This window comes from Ambystoma mexicanum, chromosome 1p (assembly GCF_040938575.1).
Source record: "Ambystoma mexicanum isolate Mex_15411 chromosome 1p, UKY_AmexF1_1, whole genome shotgun sequence".
Taxonomy (NCBI): domain Eukaryota; kingdom Metazoa; phylum Chordata; class Amphibia; order Caudata; family Ambystomatidae; genus Ambystoma; species Ambystoma mexicanum.
In genome coordinates, this window is record NC_090921.1 from 1,380,825,277 (window position 1) to 1,380,848,330 (window position 23,054).

The window sequence follows — 23,054 nt, forward strand, 5'->3', positions numbered from 1 at the left end:
ATTCGTAAAGAGACACAGTGCCGAGCTGAGGCCAAAAGGGAGCACTAGGAACTGGAAGTGCTCCTCCGCCAGAGAAAACCGTAAATATCTCCGGTGTGGATTCCAGATCAGGATATGCATATACGCATCCAGAAGGTCCACCACGCTGAGCCAATCGCCCTTCTGTAAAGAGGACTTTATCTGACCAGGCGTGATCATCTTGAATTTCTCTTGGGGTAGAAAAAGATTGCACTGGGAAAGGTCGAGGATGGTGCGCAGGGTTGGATTTGGGCACCGCAAACAGCTGGGAGTAGAAGCCCTCCCCTCGGGTTCCACCGCTCTGAGATCCAGCAATTTCTAAATCTCGGCTCTGAGGGAGGGCGACCCAGACTGCTGGAAGGGAGGATTGATGGGTGGGGTAGGGGGAAGGCGTAAGCGGAAGCCCGCCTGAGCGACTGACAAGACCCACCGGTCCTCGGTGATGGTCTGCCACTAATCCCAATGAGACGCAATGCGTCCTAGCACCGGGGCCTCGTGCGAGCGCAGAAAACCCTCATTTAGCTGGTTTCCCGGTGGCGGCATCACCTGAACCTGAGGAGGAGGCTGAGAAGCGGGAGAAAAACCAACTCTGTTGCTGCCTTCGGCGGGAATTTCCCAAAGGGGTGTCAACCCTGCGGGATTTTCGATCTAGAAAACCCCTGAAACCAGAGGAAGGCGGAGGCTGCAACAACAATCTCTCTGTCCTAAAAGGTGGTTTTACCAGGACAGACAAGGACTTGGCAGTCTGAGTGCTGTCCTTCGTTTTGGTCAGCTCCACGTCTGTTTTAGAATGAAAGAGCTCCTTGCCGTCAAAGGGCAGGTCCAAAACCTTATCCTGCACCTCCTTACAGAATTTGGTGGCGTGAAGCCAAGCCTGACGAGAGGTATCCATGCCGAGCATAAGGCCCAGGGCCGAAGTGTCGACATGATGTGCTGCCGCCTCCAGCAGATCCTGTGCCAGGACCCTGGCATCCAATAATCCCACCCTGAAACCCTCAAGCTTTTCAGCAGGAATAAACTCCTCAAACTCCGACAGACCTTTCCACATTTTCAAATTCGCCCCCGCTAACACCAGTTCTCCATTGGCTTGACGCAGTCACAGGGCTGAATTCGCGAAAATCTTCCTCCCAAGGGAGTCAAGAAGCTTATTCTCTTTGCCCAGAACCTGTGTAGCCGCCGTAGAAGAGGATGCTACAGGCCTGGATTGCAAAGTGGCCACAGACACTACCGTGGATGAGGGGGGCGGACATGACGCTAAGGCCACCTCTTCCAAAGAATGGAGCCTATAGCGCGCATCAATTTTCTTGTTGACAAACAGTCCAGAGTGTGGTTTCTCCCAGACTCTATGGACCTCGGCTATAACGTCATTCTGCAAGAACAAGCCGGTATGCTCCGAAGCATGCCCTCCTGCGGAATGGGTGCCTCGGGTACTGGAAAATCCAACCGACACATCATGTCCAGCACCCGGTCGTGAAAGGCTCTAATAGAGCGGGGCTGATCTTCGCTGTCCTGATCACTCTGTGCATTGTCCGACAGGTCCGGATCAGGCTGAGTCGCATCGGGCACCACAATGGCCTTGTCCACTGGGGACAATGGAGGCAGGGGTGGAAGAGTTGGGGGAGGCCCAGTAAGCAAAGGCAGCGCCGGCGGAACCACAGGAACCGCAGCTGGAACCGACGGTGCAGGCGGGCATATCTCCCTAAACAAGCATCGAAAGTACTCCTTCATGGGGTCCGAACGCATACGTTTTTTAAACTTGGTGTAGCGGGAGATAGCTGCCAGATGCACTTTGAGGGAGGCGTGTGCCAGCCCCGCCTTGGCCAAGCACAACAAGTACGGAAGGAAATGCAGGACCGTGACCCACAGAGGGTTGATCTTCTGCATTCGGCCCCACATTGCGAACCGTTTCCACTTGTGCCGGTAACACCTAAGAGTCGACAACACTTTGGCCCTGGCAAGGACCTCCATGCAGTCCGCTGGTAGCTCGTACGTACCGAACTATAAGGCTGCAGGAGCCAGGCCCTCAGGTTCAGAGATCCTGGGTCGTGATGTAGCTTAACTGGCGGTGATGTAGACAGGCTGAGAGGGTCCGTGTACCAAATCTGACTCGGCCACGCCGGGGCGACGAAGGTCATCCTGCATCGGCACCGTTTGAGTTTATTGATGACTCGCAGCAGGAGAGGCAACGGCGGGAACGCATAGAGGAACAGGCTGTCCCGCGGGAAGTAATACATGTTCCCCATGCTGCTCAGCTGGTGGAAACTGCTGGCGAATCTCTGGCATTTGGAGTTCATCGCTGTCGCTAACAGATCGATCTGGGGTCTGCCCCACCTGAGGAAGAGGCTTTCCATTTGATCCTGTCAAAGCTCCCACTCATGGCAAGAGCGCAGCTTCCTGCTGAGGGAGTCGGCAATGGTGTTCTGGACTCCCGCCAGGTGAAAAGGAATGAGAAACATCCCTTGGGCGACGGCCCAGTGCCACAAGTCCTGCACCTCTCTGGAGAGCACTGGGGATCTGGTGCCCCCTGCTTCCTGATGTAGAACATTGTGGTGTTATTGTACGTGAAGATCGTCATGATGTTGCCCTTGAGGGACGGAAGGAACGACTTGAGGGCTCAGAACACACCTTGCAGTTCCAGGACATTGATGTGGAGATCCCTCTCCTCCGGTAGCCACAGGCCTCTGGCATGTAGACATCCGGTGTGGGCTACACAGCCCTCCAGGGAAGCGTCCGTGGTGCCCGTCTCCTGGTATGTGGGGGCCCTGGAAAACTGTGCCCCCGGAGATGTTGGAGCACACGCCCCACCATCTTATCGCTCAACCGAACTCCTTGTCGAGAATAATCCTGTCTGCGAAGCTTCTGGACCCATGGACCCACCGAGCATCCAGGAATTCCTGAAGGGGTTGCATCCGTAACCTGCAGAGTCTGATCAGGTAAACACACGACGACATCATGCCGAGCAGCGACTTGATGATCCGCACCGTGGCGATCTCCAGTGCCAACAGCCATTGCACCGTGCCCAGTATGGCCGCTATTCTCTCTTCTGAGGGGGCCACCAGGCAGGAGACCGTGTTGAGCCTGGACCCCAGTAACAGCACGTTCTGCGATGGAATCAAGCAGGACTTTGGAAAGTTCACTGAAAACCCCAGATCCATCAGCAGCCAGACAGTCCTGTCCGTGTGTTCGACAACGACTTCCCTTGACTTGGCCCGGATGAGCCAGTCGTCGAGGTACGGGTTCACATGTATCACTTGCAGATGCGGATGGGCCACCACTGGTGGCAGGCACTTCGTAAACACCCTGGGTGCCGACTTCAGTCTGAAGTGAAGGGCTTTGAATTGGTAGTGCTTTCCTTGTACGATGAAGGGCAGGAACTTCCAAGGCTTCTCGTGAATGGGGACATGGAAGTAAGTGTCGTCTAGATCCAGCGACGCCAGGAAGTCCACTTCCTCCAGTTGGCCGAGCACGTGCTGCAACGTGACCATCCTGAATTTCTGGGACTTGAGGTACTTGTTTAGACGCCGCAGGCTGAGAATGGGCCTCCAGTTTCCGGTCTTCTTTTTTACAAAGAAGTATCTGGAGTAGACTCCTGGGGCACCGTAGTTGCTTTGGGACCAGCTCTATCACCCCCTTTCTTAGCATGGCCCGTACTTCCTGCAGGAGCTGAGGGATGTGCTGCTCCTGCCGGCCACCGGTGGTATCCGCGGACACTTCTGCTGATATTCTAGAGTGTGTCCGTGGGCGAGAGTGTCCAGCACCCATCGGTCAGTGGAGATCTTTTCCCACTCGCTGACTAAGCCCGCCAGCCGGCCTTGCACCGGGATGCATGGGAGTGGGCCCGACGTCCTGGCTGGTTCAATCCTGTTTCGGGGCCTGCGTGCCGCCTTGGAAGTGACAACGGCAGCCACCTCTGAAAGCTTTGGAACGACCCCTGTAGGCATCCTAGGTCGTAGAACAGGAGGGCAGGCGGTACGAGGATGATCCCCCCACCGAAACCCTTTGACGGTCTGCCGGATTTTCCTCCTGAAGTACAAAAGTAAGGATGATGCTGCTGAAGTGTGCCTAGGCCCGGGCCGTCTCTGTGTCGGTCTTGACGGCTTGCAACGACTCATCAACGGCCTTCCCAAAGAGACTGTCTCAGTCGAAAGGCATGTCATGGACCCTCGTCTGAACTTCCTGGCGAAAGTTGGTGTCTTTCAACCAGCCACAACGACGGAGGTAGATACGTTCCACATCTGTCGGAACCCTGTGTCTGTGACGTCCAGGGCCACGGTGTTCACCTGGTCTGATGCCACCTCGCCCTCCTGGAGGATTTCAAGCGCCTCGACCAGTTTGTCGTCGGGGAGAAATTCAGCAGCGGACCATCTTATACCACAGCTCCCTGTCGCATCTGGCCAGGATCGCAAGAGCTTTCGCTGCCTTGAGTATATCTCCTTTCTACCGCTGGCGTCCAACTTATTCCCCTCGCTGTCCAAGGGAACGGAGGCCGATGATGATGGATGTGAGGACTTGTTCCTCGCAGCCGCCGAGACCACAGAGTCCGGGGAGGGCTACAACCACAGGCACTTGGTTGCATACTCCGGCCTCCGGTACTTCTTTGGCAGCTGGTCTCTTTTCGCTGGGGCTCAGGCGGGATTCCTCATCACTGCCAGGCCCTCATCCCAAAAGTTGTGCAGGAGAGGCACCGCCAGAATGGTCTTCCTCTTAGCCTCCCAGCACTAGTAAAGGAAACCTTCCTTCTTGGTCTCTTCTGGTGTCAGCAGGAAGAGCTCAAATGCGCGGGTGACAATGGAGTGGAACAAACCCACTTTGTCCGGACGAGAAGTTCTCGGTGGCAGGGAAACGCTGCCGCTGAGGTCATTCGTGTCCATCGTCGCACTGTCTGTCCCTGTGTGCCCAGGACGGGAGGGCATGTGCGCCGGATGATGAGGTGGCGTAGGGTGCCGTTTCCTCTTCTGGATCTCCGATACCAGCATGTGGAGAGAGGAAAGGATGTACAGTGATACGTCCCTGGGAGGTGTCGGAGGGGGTGGTGGGTAGGTTTGCTGGGTCCAGGACTCATGTGTCCCCCTCAGCGTTTCCGCTGTCGTCACCCTCCTCAGTGTTTCCGTCATCGTTCCCCACATCCTCCGGGACCATGTGAATGTACACCATGTCCTCTTTGTCCGAAGAAGAAATATCCGTACCCTGGAGCACGGTAGAGGCCTCCACGCCTCCCCCCCTTTTTTTGCATCCTGAGGGGTCGGTCTCCGGCTAAGAGACGGCATCCTCTCAGCCGGCGTTTTCTCCACCGGGTTGGCCAAAGCCTCCCGCCTGGAAGGAAGGGCCACTCTGGGCACTGCAGGGGTCCCCTGGACCGGGTCAGCCCCTTTAGCCTTCAAGAGGGCGGCTGCCACCAGCTCGATCGTCGTGGATGACTTCGCCAGGACTACTTGCGCCTTCAGGGGTAGGTCGGACACCTTACCCTTTGCCTTGGCCTTCTCCGGCTTCTCACGCAGTTTCCCGGGGTTAGCCGATTTTCTCTTCGAGGAGGAGCTGGAGAGAGGACTTGAGATAGAGGCAGACGGTGAAGATGAGCAGGCCCTGCTAGTCGCGGGACCTGCTTGCCCGGCGACCCTGACGGAAACTGACTAGTAGTGCTTGGCCTTGTCTTGGGCCCCCATGGGTGGAACGCCCTCAAAGGACTTGGAAGCCCGATCCTCGGACCGGCCTGTCCTGGGTGAGACATGCCCCTGCTTGCCACACAGGGTAGAGGACTTGGCATTGAGCCACAATGCCAACCTACAGTGTTGATCCTTGACGGTGTTTGGAGAAACCCAGGCAAATTTCGCAATCCGCTTCCTTGTGGTCCGGATGGAGACAGTAGAGGCACTGGGAGTGTTTGTCCTACACAAACAAGTTCCTCAATCCGCAGCTGGAGCAGAGCTTGAAGAGAGAACCTCCGTCGTCCTTCTCCTCCAACATGGTCCAGCATGCGGAATAGGCCCGATGGCCTTCTGGAATCTTCAATGAAATTCTCAACGGTTCTTGCCCCTGAGGGTTGCTGAAAGACGCTGAAAAACGGATCACTGCTTGATGGTCAAAGGAGCAAAAGAGCACACAGGCTCTATTTGACAAAAATAGGAACCTTTTAATGAATAAAGCGTGAAAAAGTAGAAAAGCACTCGGAGCAAAACACGAACACTCCCAATACTTGAACATGCGGTAAAAATCTGAAGATGGTTGCCAAAGGAGGGGGTTAGGGAGAGGACAGTCATTGGCTGGTGCCAGTATGACCCAGAGCACAGTGATTGGTTTATAGGAAAAAGACCGTTTGTAAGTGAAACTGTTTTTTCTTACACCAAGGATTCCCGGCCTGACAAAGGGGAATATTCATGAGCATGTGAATTCATACCAGACCCCATGCTGAAGAAGTAGCACTTGCGTGCATTTGATAATTCCTTTAAACTTGCGTGAAGAGCAAACGCTGCTAAAACCCATTGTTTATCTCTTAAAGACTGTGAACCTTATCAAGAAGTTGCCGCATGTCACTTATTAAGAAGAGTGAATGTTGTGATGGTCATTGTTGAATACCGAACATTGATAAGATCATTGTTGAAGTCATCTTTGAAAACTACACCAAGAAGTGGTTGCGTGTGCCTAATTGTGAATTCAAAAGGAAGACTTAACTCTATCCTTAACGTTCACGCGTGCACACTTTTTCTACAAATGAAGAGAAAAGCAAGCATTGCCCACGCCAAGATTCTCCTCATATTAAAAGGGAAAGCAAACTTTCTCAGAACTGTGAGAAACCAAAGGGTGTCTCACCCGCTAATCCTCTGGGACTTGTCATCCAGGTGGCCAGGACACGGCCATCGCTTTTGGATCCAATTCCTGGGGTTGGACCAGTGCGGAAGGATCACCTGGGTGAGGGGTCTTCGGGGAGTGAAGGTGAGGCAGCGGATGGTGAGACATGGTATTCCTCCTTTTCCCGAACACATGATCCCTCCTATTACAAAGGATTCTCTGATGTCCCAAACCCCCCTCTTTTTACACAAACATTGGGCCGAGGAAGATGGTACCAACTCTTACACATCGCATTGAACAGGTCACGCTAATTGGATCAGCAAAGTCAGGCAAATGACTCTAAGTGCATACATCTGATGCCAATTAGCTCTCCTCACACGGATAAAAAGCGGAACATAGAGACACACTCTGAGCAAGGTGGAACACAAGTAAGAGCAGATCTTCCGGGGCAAAGGTGAACCTACTGGAGCACAGCAACGGACCGAGGGATGAGAGCCATGGGTGGAGAACCCAGGAGTTCCCTGCAGGAGGTTGTTGCCACCAAAAGGCCGCAAAAGACACATGGGGAAGGCCAAATTCCAAACAAGAAGGCTGCATTATGTTTCAAGGACGCCAGCGACCCTCTTGGGTGAACGGGAGAGTTTGGGAGGCGAGACCATGCCTGTGGTACTAACGTCAACACGTAAAATGGAAGTCAGTTAAAGATAAGAAAGAAACTAACACAACCAGTGAGCTGGCAAGCGACATGAGAGACTGGTGTGTGCTAAAGAAAGATTGAAGTGGCAACATTATATCGCACAATTGAAGGCTGCACACGTGTGGGTGAGACGCTAAGAAAGGCAGACCTGCAAATGAACTTTGAAATAATTATAGCTGTAAAGTCAGAGATACTGAGTAACAGAGTGGTCCAGCAAAAGGAAGTAGCCCACTCGAAAGTCTCTGTGAAAGGTGAAAAGTTTGTAACGATAAAGTGAATGAACTGTTAAAGTGAGGTGATCAAAATTAACCAGAGTGAAGGGGAAAGTAAAAAAGTGAACGTTGAACTCTGATGCATAAGACAGTGAACTACCCAGACCAGGAAGCAATGGGGAAAATGACATAAGAGTGTGAGTTGAAAGCAGGAAAGTCGACAGTGGTCCTGCGGAGGACTGTAGAAAAAGCCACACATATTCAAAAGTCTTCGACATCAGGAAATGGTCCGAGCGTGACTGAGCGAGACCAGAAGTGTACGAGGTTAGGGCAAGGGAACCCCTAAAGGAGGTAATTGTTTATTTATACAGTGTTTATAAACCAGTGAAGTGCTTCAAAGCACTTGAAGGCGGGAAGGGAACAAGGGAATATTAAGGACAAAGGGAATTCCCTCCTCTCCTCTTGGCCATCGCCTCTCAGCTCGATATGGGGCGACCCATTGATATGGTAAACAAGGGCTTTCGAAACACGCAGTTGTTGTCAGACAAGGGTTTAGAGAGAGTAGACCAATTGTTCAGAGGGAATCTCTTCATCGAATTTGAGGCTCTGTCTGTGGTCCTGGCAGCCAATTTACTGAATGTCTTTGAATACTTACGCTTGAATGGCATTTTGACTGACCCCAAATGGCACCCTAAAATCTCAAGCTCACACACGCCCTTGGAGAAAATTCTTAGTAAGTCCACCTCGAGGAAAGGAATGCTGTCTAGAATGTATAAGGTACTGATCACGGCAGAGCTGGAGGGGAGGCAGAAGTTTAAACAGTTCTGGGAAGTAAAAGCTGGGGGGAGATACCAAATGACTCCTGGAGGAGAATCTTCAAGTTAATGTTCTCCGGCAACCTGTATACCTCAGCAATGGAGCACAATTTTAAAATTCTACAATGTTGGCAATTGCCTCCCCTGAGATTGTCTAATATGTTTACGCGATCCTCCCCACTCTGCCCAAGGGAGTGTGGACAGTCGGGTTCATGGTATCACATGTGGTGGGATTGTCCTAAGGTACAGGTATATTGGGCAGAAGTCCTCAGTTGGATTAAAGGCTTGGTCGGAATAGCTCCCACCCTGAGCCCCCTCCAGGTGTTGCTGGGCATCCCAGGTGCTGACACTGACACTCTCAGGTTCGTAGAAATTGTTTAATCCATGCTAAGAGCGGGGAGAGTAAGTGGAAAGACAAAGCCACCCCAGCTAAGAGTGAACTAGCAACCAAGCTGTGTGACATATTTACGTATGTGAAATTGGCTGTGGTGGTAAATGACACGATGGAAAGCTTTTTGATTGAGTGGGGAATATTTATGATGAAATGGGGCGGGGGGGATGGAAACCTAAACCTCTGACATGGATTGAAACAGGGGGGCTTGTACTGCTTTTAGTATTCCTATTTGAACAGAGACCCTAATGTGCCAGGGAACTATACACAGAACCCTTTATTTTATTTTTACATTTTTAAAGCGCTCACACAGCCCACAGGCATCGAGGCGCTGTTACAGGAATTGTTTGTTTTGTAGTAGGGTAATTGTTTTTCTCTTAGTTGCGTATTTATAACACGCTTAAACACCCAGATGTTTCTAAGCGCGGACCCGGGGATCGAACCTGTGTTGCTTCGTGCCGTCTTGCTTCCAAGGCGCGCACGTTGCCACTGTGCTATCCTCCCTTGCCACCGGGAACGTCTGAACTCTTTGATACGATTGCCCGTGGGCACCTCCTGTTGGGCGACTGGCCTTGATAGTACATGTGAGGGGGGGGCAGGATAAGGGGAGGGGAAATAAGGAAGATTGTTGATGTCTTTTATTCAATGAAAATGATTGTATTGCAGTATAAAAATGGCAATAAAAATGTAAGTAAAAAAAAAAAGGTTTAGTACTGAGACGAATTGGCTTGGCGATATGCAGATTTCCTGTTCGAAGCTACCCACGTCTCTTGTACTGCCTGTTACCTTCTTATCCGACAGAGTACGTCTTCAAGAGTCAGGTTCCTCAGAATCCTTCTTGCTTAGCTTTGGTTGCTGGTGCCTTTCCTTCGCCCTCATCGGCTGTCTCACAGCGTTTCCTCTCCGCCTGCTTTCTCATCTCTTCTTGGCTTTCCGGTACTCGGCCGTGAGACCGGGTCTCCTACAGATTCACATACATGTTCTTATCACTGAAGTTGGTCAGACCAGTGGTACACCAAAGATCCTCGATCGTGGTCTTGCCACCATCTATTCCTGGGCTTTTGCATACATGGTTTCCCATGCTGCGGCTACGACGTACCTCTGGCGCTCGGTTCTCTACACTTGAGCGAGTTTGATCCCTGCTTCCTGCAGGTGCTGTGCGGCTCGGGACCTCCCCAGGCCAACATCTGTGTTCCTCTGTCTCTCCTCTCTCACTGTGTGTGTGTGTTTCCAATGCTACATTAATCAACGTAACCATCTGAGTAGATTGATTATTTTTTATTTAAAGGGACATATTCCTTTTCAGTAACATAATGAAATCTCTGTCGAGTTTCTTCGTCCCAGTTTTGCTGTAAAACTTTTTTAAATATTGGAGAGTATCCCTTAGTATGTCATAATGTGTACATGTTTAGGGAGTTCTTCATAGTAATGGGCGTCCTTGTCCCCTAAGGGGGAGTCTCTGCTTTTGAGGACCCACTTGCTTCTACCCCTACGGAGGGTATTGCGGAGCAAGCTCACCTCCCAAGCCTCACAGGGGGTTTGTGGGGGAACTCCACCTTAGGGAGATGGGACGAATTCCCTCGATTCGTCACGCAAGCCACACATTCCCTGCATTAGGGTATCAGAATTTGATCTGTGAAAATTGACAGTATCCCAATGCCCCATCTACATTTGTATCTATGCCTCTTTTTTGCATTGTCATTCATCCAACAAAACCATTTCATCATATAAAACGTGGGTGTTACTTGAGGTACATGTGCACAATGATGGCACAATTTCAATGCATCCATTTTCGATTCTCCCAGTCACAAATGACCCATGATGAAATTGAAATACATTTTTGACACATTAGATATTTTAAACAAACCAATACACACAAAGTCAAAATAAACAAATAATTGGAAGGTAATATTACCTGATTGCCAAACAAGTTGAATCCATTAATTGCTTCGAGAGCAGCTTTTGCTAATCCAACAGAGCTATTAGAGAGGAAATAAAAGAAAATGAGGCATGTTAGCCATTTGTTCATGAAGAGAAAATCAATGTTAGAAGCCTTTATCCTACATAAGAGGTTTAATTGACGTCCACGCACAAATCAAACAGGATTGTCTACGAAGTTGACAACTACAGATAAAAATGCATCTCATACTGTTGGACAACAAGGAGAGCCAAGGAAAAAACTCAGAAGCGAATCAGAAAATACAAACCTTAGAGCATAGTATGGGGATTATGGTTTCTGGATAGTGTGATGATTCACTTGGTGTTGTCACTTCTTCAGAGGAGTGAGCCCCTTTTCAAGAGGCTAGGGAGGTGACGTCACTACCCAATAGTCCCCCTAAGGGTGGTTTAATGTGGAAGGACCTCATGGGGACAGTCTACCCTACTGGGAATTAGAACGACCACCTGGGTGATAGGCGGCACAACACCCGAACCCAAACCTGCCCGAAACCTCTTGCACCTTTTCACACGCCCCTTCTGACTGGCACTAACACCACGCAGTCCTGCAACAGCCCCTATAACGCCGGCCTACCTAGTGGGGACTAAAAATGTGGAGCAGGATCTGTAGAGACAAAGAAAGCCAGCACAACATTCCTGAACATTCCTGAATGAAGCGAGACCCGAGGACTAACCGGAAGAGCATCCCGAAGCCAGCGTAGGTAACGGGTGTAATGCGGGAGCCTGCAGGGGCATAAAGCTTGAGAATAAATACAAGTTTGCTGAAAATACTGAATGTAAGCCAATCAAACTTGATATGATTAATCCTCCTTGTGGCAGAACTTGGCAGGAGAATAAACCAAGTGGGCCTAGCGAAAAGGGGAGGAAAGTAATGGTTTGGAACCCAAACAAGATAAGGATCTGGGAACCGAAGAAAAATAAAGTAAATACCAGAGAGTCACCCTCAACACAGTGGCAGAGATAAGTCCACTGAACACCAGCGAAGGGTCTGTGACCCTGCCCCTCAAAGACAATGGGGAAGAGGAAACCACTGGTGAGATGAGAATGGTCTGGGACCTGTGTGGATGGACCTGCGATCGCCTTAACCCAAAGTAGGCCCACCTCTTATGAAGCGAGTGCACGTTTGTCCAGGAAGCAAGTTTATTGTACAAATGACCGGGAGGAGGTAGATGATGCTGTGGAGTCTCCACACAAGTTTACACATTTTATACATTTTGAAACAGTTAAAACACTCCCACATATTTTATTACAAATCATAACCCACACATGATTGGTCAAACCTATACAAAGATATGTAATATCCTTTAATTCCCACGCCCTAATTGGACACATTTATTTAACTGGTTTCTACAAACTGTGGAACATTGGCGTCCCCTGCACACCAGGTGTGTTTGTATAAACAAACAATAGTTATGATTGTTTTGTGACAAAATGTTTAGAAAGTAAATTCAATTATACAATTTTAGTAGCTAAAACAATGTTATTATAAAAATAAGTATAACATACATTGTCTGCACTGCAACAACTGCAATAACATCATGAAGGGTAGCTACGTTAGACACCCAAGAACGGGGTCAAAACTAAGACTAGACTAGACTAAGTTTTCCCTGTGGGATCTACAATGATGGGCAAACAGCAAGAAAAGTTAAAGACCAATGTAATGAGGACAAGAGTAACATACGGACCGAGAAAGGTACGTTCCCCATTGCTAGTCATTTTCCTGAAAAAAGACACTCAGTAGCACAATTGAGATTTATGTTTCTAGAAATAGTCCACAAATCACTGAGGGGAGGAGACCATACTCAGAGGCTGAATCAGAGGGAACTCTACTGGATTGACAGCTTGAGTCCAAATGGGATGAACAAAGATTTCCACTTGGGTGCCTTCTTATAAGACTCCACATGTGGTTATGTAGGTCACTTCAAAATCACGAAGATGGCTTTATCTAAAACAAATAACCGACAAAGTGTCATTTTATAGATACACTCTAGAATTGTTTAACAGTTTGACTCGATTCATGGCACTAGCGATTGTACTCTCAGGGGAATACCCAACAGACTGAGCATGCACACCACTTTTGGACACTTACTTGGTAAGATCTAAAAATAGGGATAGCCCAATAATCCCTTTTTTATGAGCCACCTAAGCCATTCCACTTCTAGTCCCCCCTAAGACCATGGCTGGCCGCCAAATGCTGTCACCTACTGCAGGACGTCTTCGCCTGTTTAAAGCAACCGACCACATATCACTGAATTGCTGCTGGGATAATGATGTACCAACATCAGCTTTTTTCACCTCTATGAAAGGCATACCTACACTAACACAGCTTCTCATCCATATGGGCTTTCAGATTCAATAAGCTATCGCTAATCATAATTTGTTCTACCGTCACTTCCGTGCCGATGTCCCAGTGCGAATACGTCATTTGTTTATATATGACATCACCACACTGGCACGCTGAGCCGCACAATAGTTTTAAATGGCCTTTCAGCACCACCCTGCTACTGCAGGAGGCTGTGACATTTCTCCTAGGTTGGAAGACATTCCTTCGGAGTTCACATCATGATGAGACTACGACGGCAAGATTTATAAAAGGTATGCTTCGTGTCTGCAAGTACTGTAATGTACATTAAAGACTAATGGACCCATTGGTATATTAATACTCTTGCATCCTTTGTTCTAGGGGTCCATTCGATTACCTACCAACCCCTATTCCTAACCAAAGAAGAAGCACACATCTGTGCTCCAACCGCACGCAGCGGTACAAGATGAAATTAAGGTAAATTCGTGCAACGCATTCCATACCTTATTTATGATGGAACGGACCCAGCAGTAAATTAATAGTTCCCTGCCATTTTGTCTTTAGAGGACCAACTCTGCACCTAGCGATGCCAATCCAAGACACCTTAAATCAAGCGGAAGCCGGCTTCGCACACCAGTTGGGACCTGAGGTATGGGAACACCATCACTATGTCTCTCTGATGTTCAACTCGCATACCATCATATGATGCAGACCCTTTTCTGACGCCATTCCATTTCCCATAGGTTACAAGAAGCTATAGATCACCTCTTCCCAAATCAATACAGAGTCAGGTAAAAGGTCATCCTTACCATTCCTTCACGTTGATAACTTAAATATCCCTCTGTTATAGACGGATCCTAATCTACCCATTACCGACTCTTGACGTTGCATCGTCCTCCTGCAGAAGTAGCTTGAACGGAGGTTACCCTCCCTGAACATCCACATCAGATTCTTACCAGGTGAACAACTAATGTGGTGACATGAGAGCCATTGTAGATATTCAAATATGGTATATAGTAAACAATGAACAAACATAATAGCTAATATACTTTACCCTTTATCTTACACTATAGATCGCTGTGAAATCTGATTTAAGAAGTACAGTGGAACTTGTGCTTTTGATGAAGAGATTGTTGTCCCGAAACACGTTGGGAAGTTATTTGTAGATGAACATATATGTATTTGATAAAATATGATGAATTGTAATGTGATTGAAACATATATGGACCAACTGTATGTTATGCTTACCTTTATAATAACCCTGTTTTAGCTACAAAAAATTGCATGATTGAATTTACTCCCTAAACTTTTTGTCACATAACTATTGTTTGTTTATACAAACACACCTGGTGTGTAGGGGACGAAAGTGTTCCACAGATTGTGGACTCCAGTTCCTCTCTCCTTGTGAATATTCAGCCCAGAGTTGTTTACATCTCCTCTGCACCCTCCCACACTCTTAAGATCATCCTTATTGCATTGTTTCCATAGCCAACGATTGCACCTCTAAAGGGTTTATTTCAATACCACATTTATTTACCTACCATCCCCTTTCCATATATCTTTGCATCAGCTCATATTTACAGCACACCCCTTTTTGGGATCTTTCCGTGGTAGGTCATGACATCATTCCATAGTTACACATTCACACAACAAACAGAATTCATTACAAGTTCCAACTGGCCGGGGACATCTAACCCTGAATGTGATGCACAGGGTCTTTGCAAGGACACATCAACAATATGAGAAGGGAGAACACAAACAAGTTCCCTTAGAACTGGCAATATTTATCTTATCCACCCAGACTTGCTGGCATCCTTATTTCACACTAATCTACAAGACTACTAATTTAGCATGCATGGCCTCTGGGTACATCCTGAGAACCTGATCAAAACCCATCATCGGCCCCAAACTAACTACCAGATGGCCGGAATTCCATGGACAATGAATAACAGGCTCCCATGTATTTAAAAAGATTGCATCTCCTGTGCACAAGAGTACCAAGTCGTAAAAACCTGAACATGACCGTAGCTGACCATCTGACTGAATCGCAGCTGCTCGCTGCCTTTGCCCAACCAGTTTTCCCAGTCACAAAGTGGTTATCTCGCTACTTCAGGCTTCTGGCCCTGCACAATCCCTAGCTATGAGAGGACTTGCGGCATACAGATTTGTGCATCCACCATGTACCCAAACTATCCCAAACACATGTCCCTAAAGACCCCCATGTATGTATTTCTGTGCATGTATGTTCAAGACTACTGTGTCCTCACACAGTGGTTTCTACATTACAAATCTCCTATCGCACGTGCGCATATGACGCACTTAGCAGCTGCTACATGGCACACCACACACTTACATTGCTTTTATCTTGCATCGGCAGATTTGATACTATCTTGCTGAGTGTGTGTGAATCTAAAATGCATCAACAAACACAAAATTACACTAAAAGTAACACTTATCCTTTCCTTATCAACTACACCAGATATCTGCTAAATCGCAACATCGCTGTCACCCATGTCACCAATATGGCATATGCAAAGTGAACCCCTCTTTCCCATTGGGACCTTTACGGACCACCCCAATAAAGAGACAGTAAAGCAAAGAGGAAATCTTCCTCATCATAGTAGAGGAGATAAGTCCACTAATCACAAGAGAAGGATCTGGGAGCCTAAGATGATTTAGGACATTGTTGACAGCAAGTTACCAAGGCAAAGAGTGCATCAATCTGAAAGCACTGAATATCAAGTAATGTCATGAGAAGGGAGTCATTCCCCCTGGCTTTGTGTGTCAGGAGCAGACCAAGAGAAGGGAAGCATTCTCTTGGTCCTGAAATAGAAGTCAGGTTGGTGACACCAGGATAAAGGATTCATTCCCCCTGGCCTTTTTGTGCATTGTATCAAGGCATACCAGAGGAAGGCAGTCATATTCCACCGGTTCTATTGGAACTTGTACAGAATCACACCAGAAAAAGGGGGCCATTCTCCTGGAGAGAACATTGTATAAAGACTGTTTTGAAACCTGCAAACCAGGGGAAGGAAGTCATTCACCCTGGTGTTTACGTTTGAAGGAACATTTTGGTTAAGCAACAATCCAGAATCAGGAGCAAGGAGCAACTCTCCTTAAAGAAGGAACTTTATGTTTGTTTACTCTTTAGTTTTAGAGTTTGAGGGATAGAAGTAGGTTTGTGACAAATGACAGTGGTTTATACTTTGACAGACATCTTGACAGACCCTTTTAGCATTTATTGTGAGGCAGGGAAACCCCTCTTAGAAGTTAGGGATAGCGAGGACCACTTTTCCATTTTCCTAAATAAAAGTCTATAGCCAAAATCATGCCACCTTTGTGTCAGGCTCCTTCTTCAACACCCTTACAATAGCAGCACGTTGCCTAAGTAGTAAATGCATAACAGTTGCCTGCAAAATAAGGGTTATCTATTACAGGAACCCAAACTATTACCAGAACTTCAAAACATTTGAAATCGTGTTGTAATGGGAAGATTGGCCAAAAGTCTCAAATTTGTGATGAATAAGACATTTTCGCCATGATAAGGGTTGAGTTTAGTGGTAGCAGTCAGGAACCCACGCAACATAAAAATGAGGTTGCCTTGCTTCAATTTTCCATACACATTACAGTTTGCTTCTATCTTCTACTAACATGCACGTGTGTCTGGTGGCATGTTCCCCTTTTTCTATCTGTCATTTGGCATTAAGCATATACTGATGTGCACAGTCAACTAGAGCTTCCAAGCTGCCCATTGGTGTACCTGCCTGAAGACTTTGTCCTGCAGCACACACTAATGGGGGAGGGGGTTTGGATGCAGGTGCTGTTAGTAGCATGATGCACTATCCTGGGGACAAGGTGGAGTATCAGAATCTTGTTTTGCAACCGGGCCTTCTCCTGTTGTGGGGTGTTATTTTGTCCTGGTTTTTTTGATGTTCGGTTGGCAGGGCTGCTGACTCTACTGAGTCAGCGTGTGGAGCCCATGTCCATGCCCTTCCCCAATAGAACTCAAGCATCTATTCATAGAACAATCCGCCCACACACCAGCACCTCCACTGACTCAGCCATTTGCGGAATCACACATTCGCACACTCACTTATGAATCTATCATTATACTATTAACAGACACATTAGCATTATGGAATTTAATAAGGCAGCAGCCTGACCTTCATTGGGAGCTCAAGAGGACTGGCCAAGGATAGGAATGAAGCAGCCGCTAAGGCAGGTAAGTCTAATTCTGAGGACTGCTAACCTGTGGCGCCTAGAAGACTGCATCTCCCAAGGAGCCCATTGCAATGTGAACGTCAGTGGGGAATTTGGTGTCTAATTAAAGAAAGGCTCTGGGTACAATTCACAGAAGCTTAAATAAATTAATCCTTGAGCTGACAAGTAGAGGGATTGCAACCAACCACAATAAAAACACGTGTTGCAAGATGCAAGATCTCAGATTGCCTGCAGCCTTAATTCACATTTTGGTAACTGAGCTACATTTATATAGATTAAAGGAAATAATATGAATCCAGAATGCACCCAACACGCTTTTGAGGCCACAAAGCTTAAGATCCAGGTGGATCTCAAAGATCCTTATTTGGGGACCAGGTTGGAGCATGAGCCCAAAACCTCCAGCCAGAGCACAGAGCTTCACCTCCCATTCAAATAAGCAAACTCTTGAGTTAACTTGGCAAAGAGAGCAGTGCCCAGAATGTTTCATTGGAGCTCTCTGTGTATGCTTGTCGATATATCATGCTACATGATTGTTATGGTGAATACACCTCATGATGTATGGCGCTGCTGTTGTGTAATTTACGCTGTTTGCTCACCAAGTGCTTAATACATTTAAAAAAAGAATAAACACGCAAACTCCTGCAGGATCCAAATTGAGTATGCTTTTGGCCTTCCAGTTAGTAGCTCCTAACACACAGCTGCAAATCACTTCTTCAATCAGCGCATCCAACCAGGGAAACTGGGGAAATGTGTGTCGTCTGTATACTTGTAGAACCTAAGCACACTATTAAATCAGGGTGCACATGTACCCACTGAAAAGTATGTGTAATAAATCTGAGCCGTAAAAGCATTCATTCTGCATGACAGTGGCACTTAACTGCTTTGAACAGAGAGAGGAGTATTGAATGAGACCTGTTTAATAAGAAGAGTGTCAGAGGTAAAAAAGACTGCACACATCCCGCCACCATGTAAACTACTTATAAGTATCTGGGGCCACATTAAAGAAACATTACCAGTGCAAGTGCAATTAGCACTTTTCCTAGGGTAAAAACAATATTCTTCCATTCATTTTTGCATCGTGCAATTGTCTAGGACTATGGTAAGCATTCCCTCGTTGCAAAAAAGCATTGAAAGATGATACTTTTTGCACGAGTGTTAATAAAGCAATAGACCCGAGGAGGGCTTCGCTCGGGCTTGTAAGTGGCGCCCGGGACATTACCTGACCAGTAATGCAACCCCTCCGAGGGTTCTGTTGCTATTAGTACGCTGGCACGTTATACCGGGGTACCAATAGTATTTTTACTCAAATTGAGAAAGGGCATGTCAACCGTTTGTCAAATTGAGCAAAAAAAAAAGCCAAAAAAATGTCTGCCATGGATCGGGGAGAAGGGACTACACGTAGTCAATGGTATGTTTCTTTAATACTGCCCCTGGGCCGTCAAAAATACTAAATGCTGCTGATAGGCTTGGCAAAATAGGGTCACCAACACTTGTTACTAATTTTCGGAAACCTGAAAGTCATCTACCATCGCTACCTGGACCGACTGGTGGCCTGCCCAGTTAAAACACCACTGGCAGATGATGCACGAGGCCATTTTGCTTTGAAAAATTCAACGCTCACAATGATTGTCTTCTCTAGACGCTTGAATGTAAGAGGAAGCCGTGAAATCGTGCTTCATTTAGCTGTGTCTGATTTGTCGGAAAAGGCTAATGTTATCAGACAAAAGACATCTACTCACTCAGTTACTGATTCATTCATAAATCCAACTGCTCACACATACTCTCTCATACCTATCGTTTCCCGATCAGTCATTAACTCATCTATCAGCTTACGCATCCTTTCTTCCAAAGGCCCACCCATGATTCATTCACCTACCTATTTACTTCCACATTGATCCACCATGACATGTTACTATATATGTGCCAGTGTATTGGTACTTCGTTCCAGCAGTGCAAATGCAAAGTATTTTTAAGTAGTGTTTTGTTTTTGCTTTAAAAAAAATGAGCAGATATAAAAAGAAACGGATAAATAATGCGAACATTAATAGGAGGAATACATGGGGCGAGGCGAGTTCCAGTTCCCTCTATATCCATTTTTTTTAAACATTAAAAAACGAAACTTAAACTGTTACGTTTACACTGTGAAAAAGACTTTCGGCAAAAAAATATAAGAAAATGGAAGTCCAACCACCCACTTATTCACCATCTCCTCTCACTGTATTTTTATGTGCCCATATCACCATAGTTGTCCCACCGTTCAAAAGCCCGAGCTCGTCACCCTGTCTGTAGATGTGTAACATCCTCCTCACTGGGGGAGTCTATGAACAAGTAGGCTACTATCGAATTCGCTAGTTCCAATATAAGGATCTGTCCAGGACCTCACCGCAGGGCGTTTGAGTCTTTGAAAATGCTATCATTCCAACACTGACTTCCACATCCTCATTCTGAATTTTGCACTAGTGGTCCTTACCGATCCAGCTCGCCAATAGGCCTATTGCAGACCCCTAGAATTCTTCTTTTAGGACCATTTTGTCTGCCCACTGTTACTATTGAGGTTTCTTCCAATCATGTGCACACTTCGAGTGGCCTGCTGTATTGTCAGTGTTGTGCTTTGTATACTTACAATTTGTTTTTTAACACAACATAGAATGATGAGCGGGCCAAGCAGTAGCCTTGCCCAGCTTGAATTCAGGTACCTTGCTTCCAGCCTCTAGTCCCTGGGGAATGCTTTAAGGTTGCCTTCATGCCTTCTGATGACTCAAGGGCACCAACTTTTCCATGCTAGGAAGTAGATGCCACTTCTATTTCAAAACAAAAGGTGATGGCTGAAAGGTTTAGAATTAATCTTAACCTCAGAGGCTGAAACATGTCTGGGATTGATTGTAGTCTTGTGCAGAAGGGATGCGACAAAGCAGTTCAGGCTGGAGTGCCCGTTTTGGGGTGGGACCAATCCCGATTTGAATATGGTCTTTCCCCCTTTCTGTAATGGCTTGGCAGGTGAAGAACGGTGGTCTGGAGTGTTGCCCAGAGCAATGCCAGAGGTAAAGTTTTATTCTAATGCATCCAGCCATCATCTCCTTTGCTTTGCCACATCTGCTTCTTCATACAGTGGTAACACTTTGGGAGAGGAAATCCCAGATTCTCAACCACTCGGGCAGCTCATGGGCATCTGTGTAGGGCTGCGTGCTCCAGCTTGGAGCCTCCCAGGGGCCCCTCACTTCAGACTGTGGGCGACTAAGTGGGGGGTCACTCTCAGAGGGCAAGATGGCTTGCAAAGCCATCTTCCACTTTCAAAGCACTCATGATCTCATTAGCAACATCTTGAACAGGTACTGGAGAGGCTGATCACTCTGCAGTAACACTCCCTCCACAGTTACATTCAGGGATCTGGCACTACAGAATAGTTTTCACCATGTGCAGTATAATTATGGGACTCAATAATGTGACTGAAGTGCACACGGTAAGTCAGAAGAGTCAACTAGGCATTATCGGGGGTGGAACAGGTCATTTGAGCTCCACATCCTGGCATTGCTACTTATTTTGTGTTGTGCCCAGAATATTTAGTAACAACTCATGCACAGCAGTTGCTTTCCTTTGAGAAGCGGTAAATGTTTAAGGATAGTCTTTTTAAGTCAAAAGTCACATGCAGCCTCAGATAGTCAATGCAATTTTTGAATAAAGGTGCAGATTGCGTGGTCTGGTTTCTATTTGAAAAATTATTTTGTGGGCGATTGTTGATACATTTTCATCCCCTGCCCCATGCAAATGCAACTGATGCCCCCATAAAATCTCTTAGTACTGAAGAGGATAAACATGTTTTCACACAGTGACGGCGGTATCTGCAACCAAGTTCCTCCGAAGCTTGGTTCCAGTGTAGATTGGCAAATTGGGTCAAGCTATGTTTGGGAAATTAACATGCCAAATCAGGCCAAATTACATTTTAACCAAATACTTCCAACTAGTATAGGGAGGCCATGATAAATCAAGCTGTACACACAGTTATGCGTAGAATATGACATGTTAGAGAAGCCCCTACTGCAATAAATGTTATATGAAGAGCACTACACTGCTTCTTGATAACTTGGCCGTAGGCCCAACCAATATCCCAAAAATAAAATTAAAAACAGGGCAAAGCTTCCCCTCCAAAAAAACAACAACCACTATTAATCGCAAGGATCACCATACAGCGGTGTGGAAAGTACCTTCTGCACGATTTTGTGCCATTGGCTGGGACACTTAAGAGTGGTGTGCAGACTTATATAGAGGTACAGACTTAACAAATTTATAATGAATCCCTAGTTCAAAATGTTTCCTTGACCCAACACAGCAGCATATTTCACCACTGCCTTGAAGCTGTCCCTTTTACAGTATTCAGTGCATAGCTTCTGTGTTTATTGCATCTGCCACCATGTGCATGTCTGTGGATTCTGAGGTAGGCTTCCGTGGTCTTATGACTTCATTTATGTATATATTTGAAACGGTCAATGGAAGATATTGTAAACTGGCTGCTTTCTTAGGTGGGAAATGTGGATGGAGTAGTGCAGCTTGAAATGGCATTACTGTGCCAGGGAGAGGGCATTTTCATGTCGATCATGATAAGAGTGGTGTCCCTGCCCCTTGGTCAATACCTATGCGGGAATTAACTGTACATGGCACAATATTGCTAACATATTAAACATTTATATAGTACACACCACAATTTGAATTGCCTAATAAATGTTATTAGTTTCTATTGTTAGTTATGTGCTATTATCACGTTTGCTGGCCCAAAACTATGAGAATTAACCACACTGGAATGTTATTTGGCCCCACTTTCAGTAGGAGAGGTTGGTGTTTTCTCGTATATAAACATCTGTTGTGTTCTAGTGTACACAAACCAGTTCACTTTGAGACTGCTGGACTTTCTTAGCTTCTCTGCTCGTTCCACGGCAGCAATGTGTCCAAGCACCCCAGATGTTCTATATCTACATAAATAACCTTTCTGACAATCTACAGAGGTGTGGCTAAGGTCTCCCTCATCTGAGGGGCCGTAAAGCTGCAGTCTCTGCCAGCATTATTCTGAGCCTCTAGTGGGATTTCCAAAAATGCGGCAGGTCAGGTAGCAGGCCATAAATGCCCAGGAACGTGAGTCGATGCTGGGACGGAGAGGTAAGACCAGGCTAGCCCCTTGACTTTATTGTTAGGATAATTTAGAATCACACTTTCTGCCTCTTTCTCCTGGGCTTTTAAAAATGAAACAAGGCCAAGCTAGAGAAGACTAGATGGGGTCCTCCGTTTTCACCATTGGTTTGGGGGGCCTTGTGTCCGTAAAACCCTGCAGGTCTACATGGATAAGGAAAGCTGTTGCAGCAATAAACTTTGGTGCTGAACTTTAGTGGGCCTGGAGTGACAAACTCGTTGGAAAAGCTAAGAATAATTTCCTATACAGGATATCACTGTACTACAAAGAACGCCAGCAATCATTTTGGCAGCTGAAACTACAGGCACAGCCATCAAGAAGCAGGATGAGACTAAGCCCCTTTACATCTCGGGCTAATGCTGCGGCTTAGTTGTCATGCACATTTGTAAAAGCTCGCATGACAATACAGGGCCTTTCACAAATGTATTTAACTGTATTTTTTATAACTCGCCTAATACTGTACCCGAGTTCGGTTTC

The 23,054-nt window shown here is 46.9% G+C and overlaps 1 protein-coding gene across 7 annotated transcripts in view; it reads right to left on the minus strand.

The window, feature by feature from the left end:
• Positions 1-23,054, minus strand: part of PHKB (phosphorylase kinase regulatory subunit beta) — a 2,092,963-nt gene that overhangs the window by 1,081,788 nt on the left and 988,121 nt on the right. For all 7 annotated transcript variants that reach the window (XM_069607056.1, XM_069607058.1, XM_069607055.1 and 4 more), the window contains one exon: positions 10,835-10,898. In XM_069607056.1, coding sequence (XP_069463157.1) covers positions 10,835-10,898 — 64 coding nt within the window. The remainder of the gene's footprint in view (positions 1-10,834; positions 10,899-23,054) is intronic.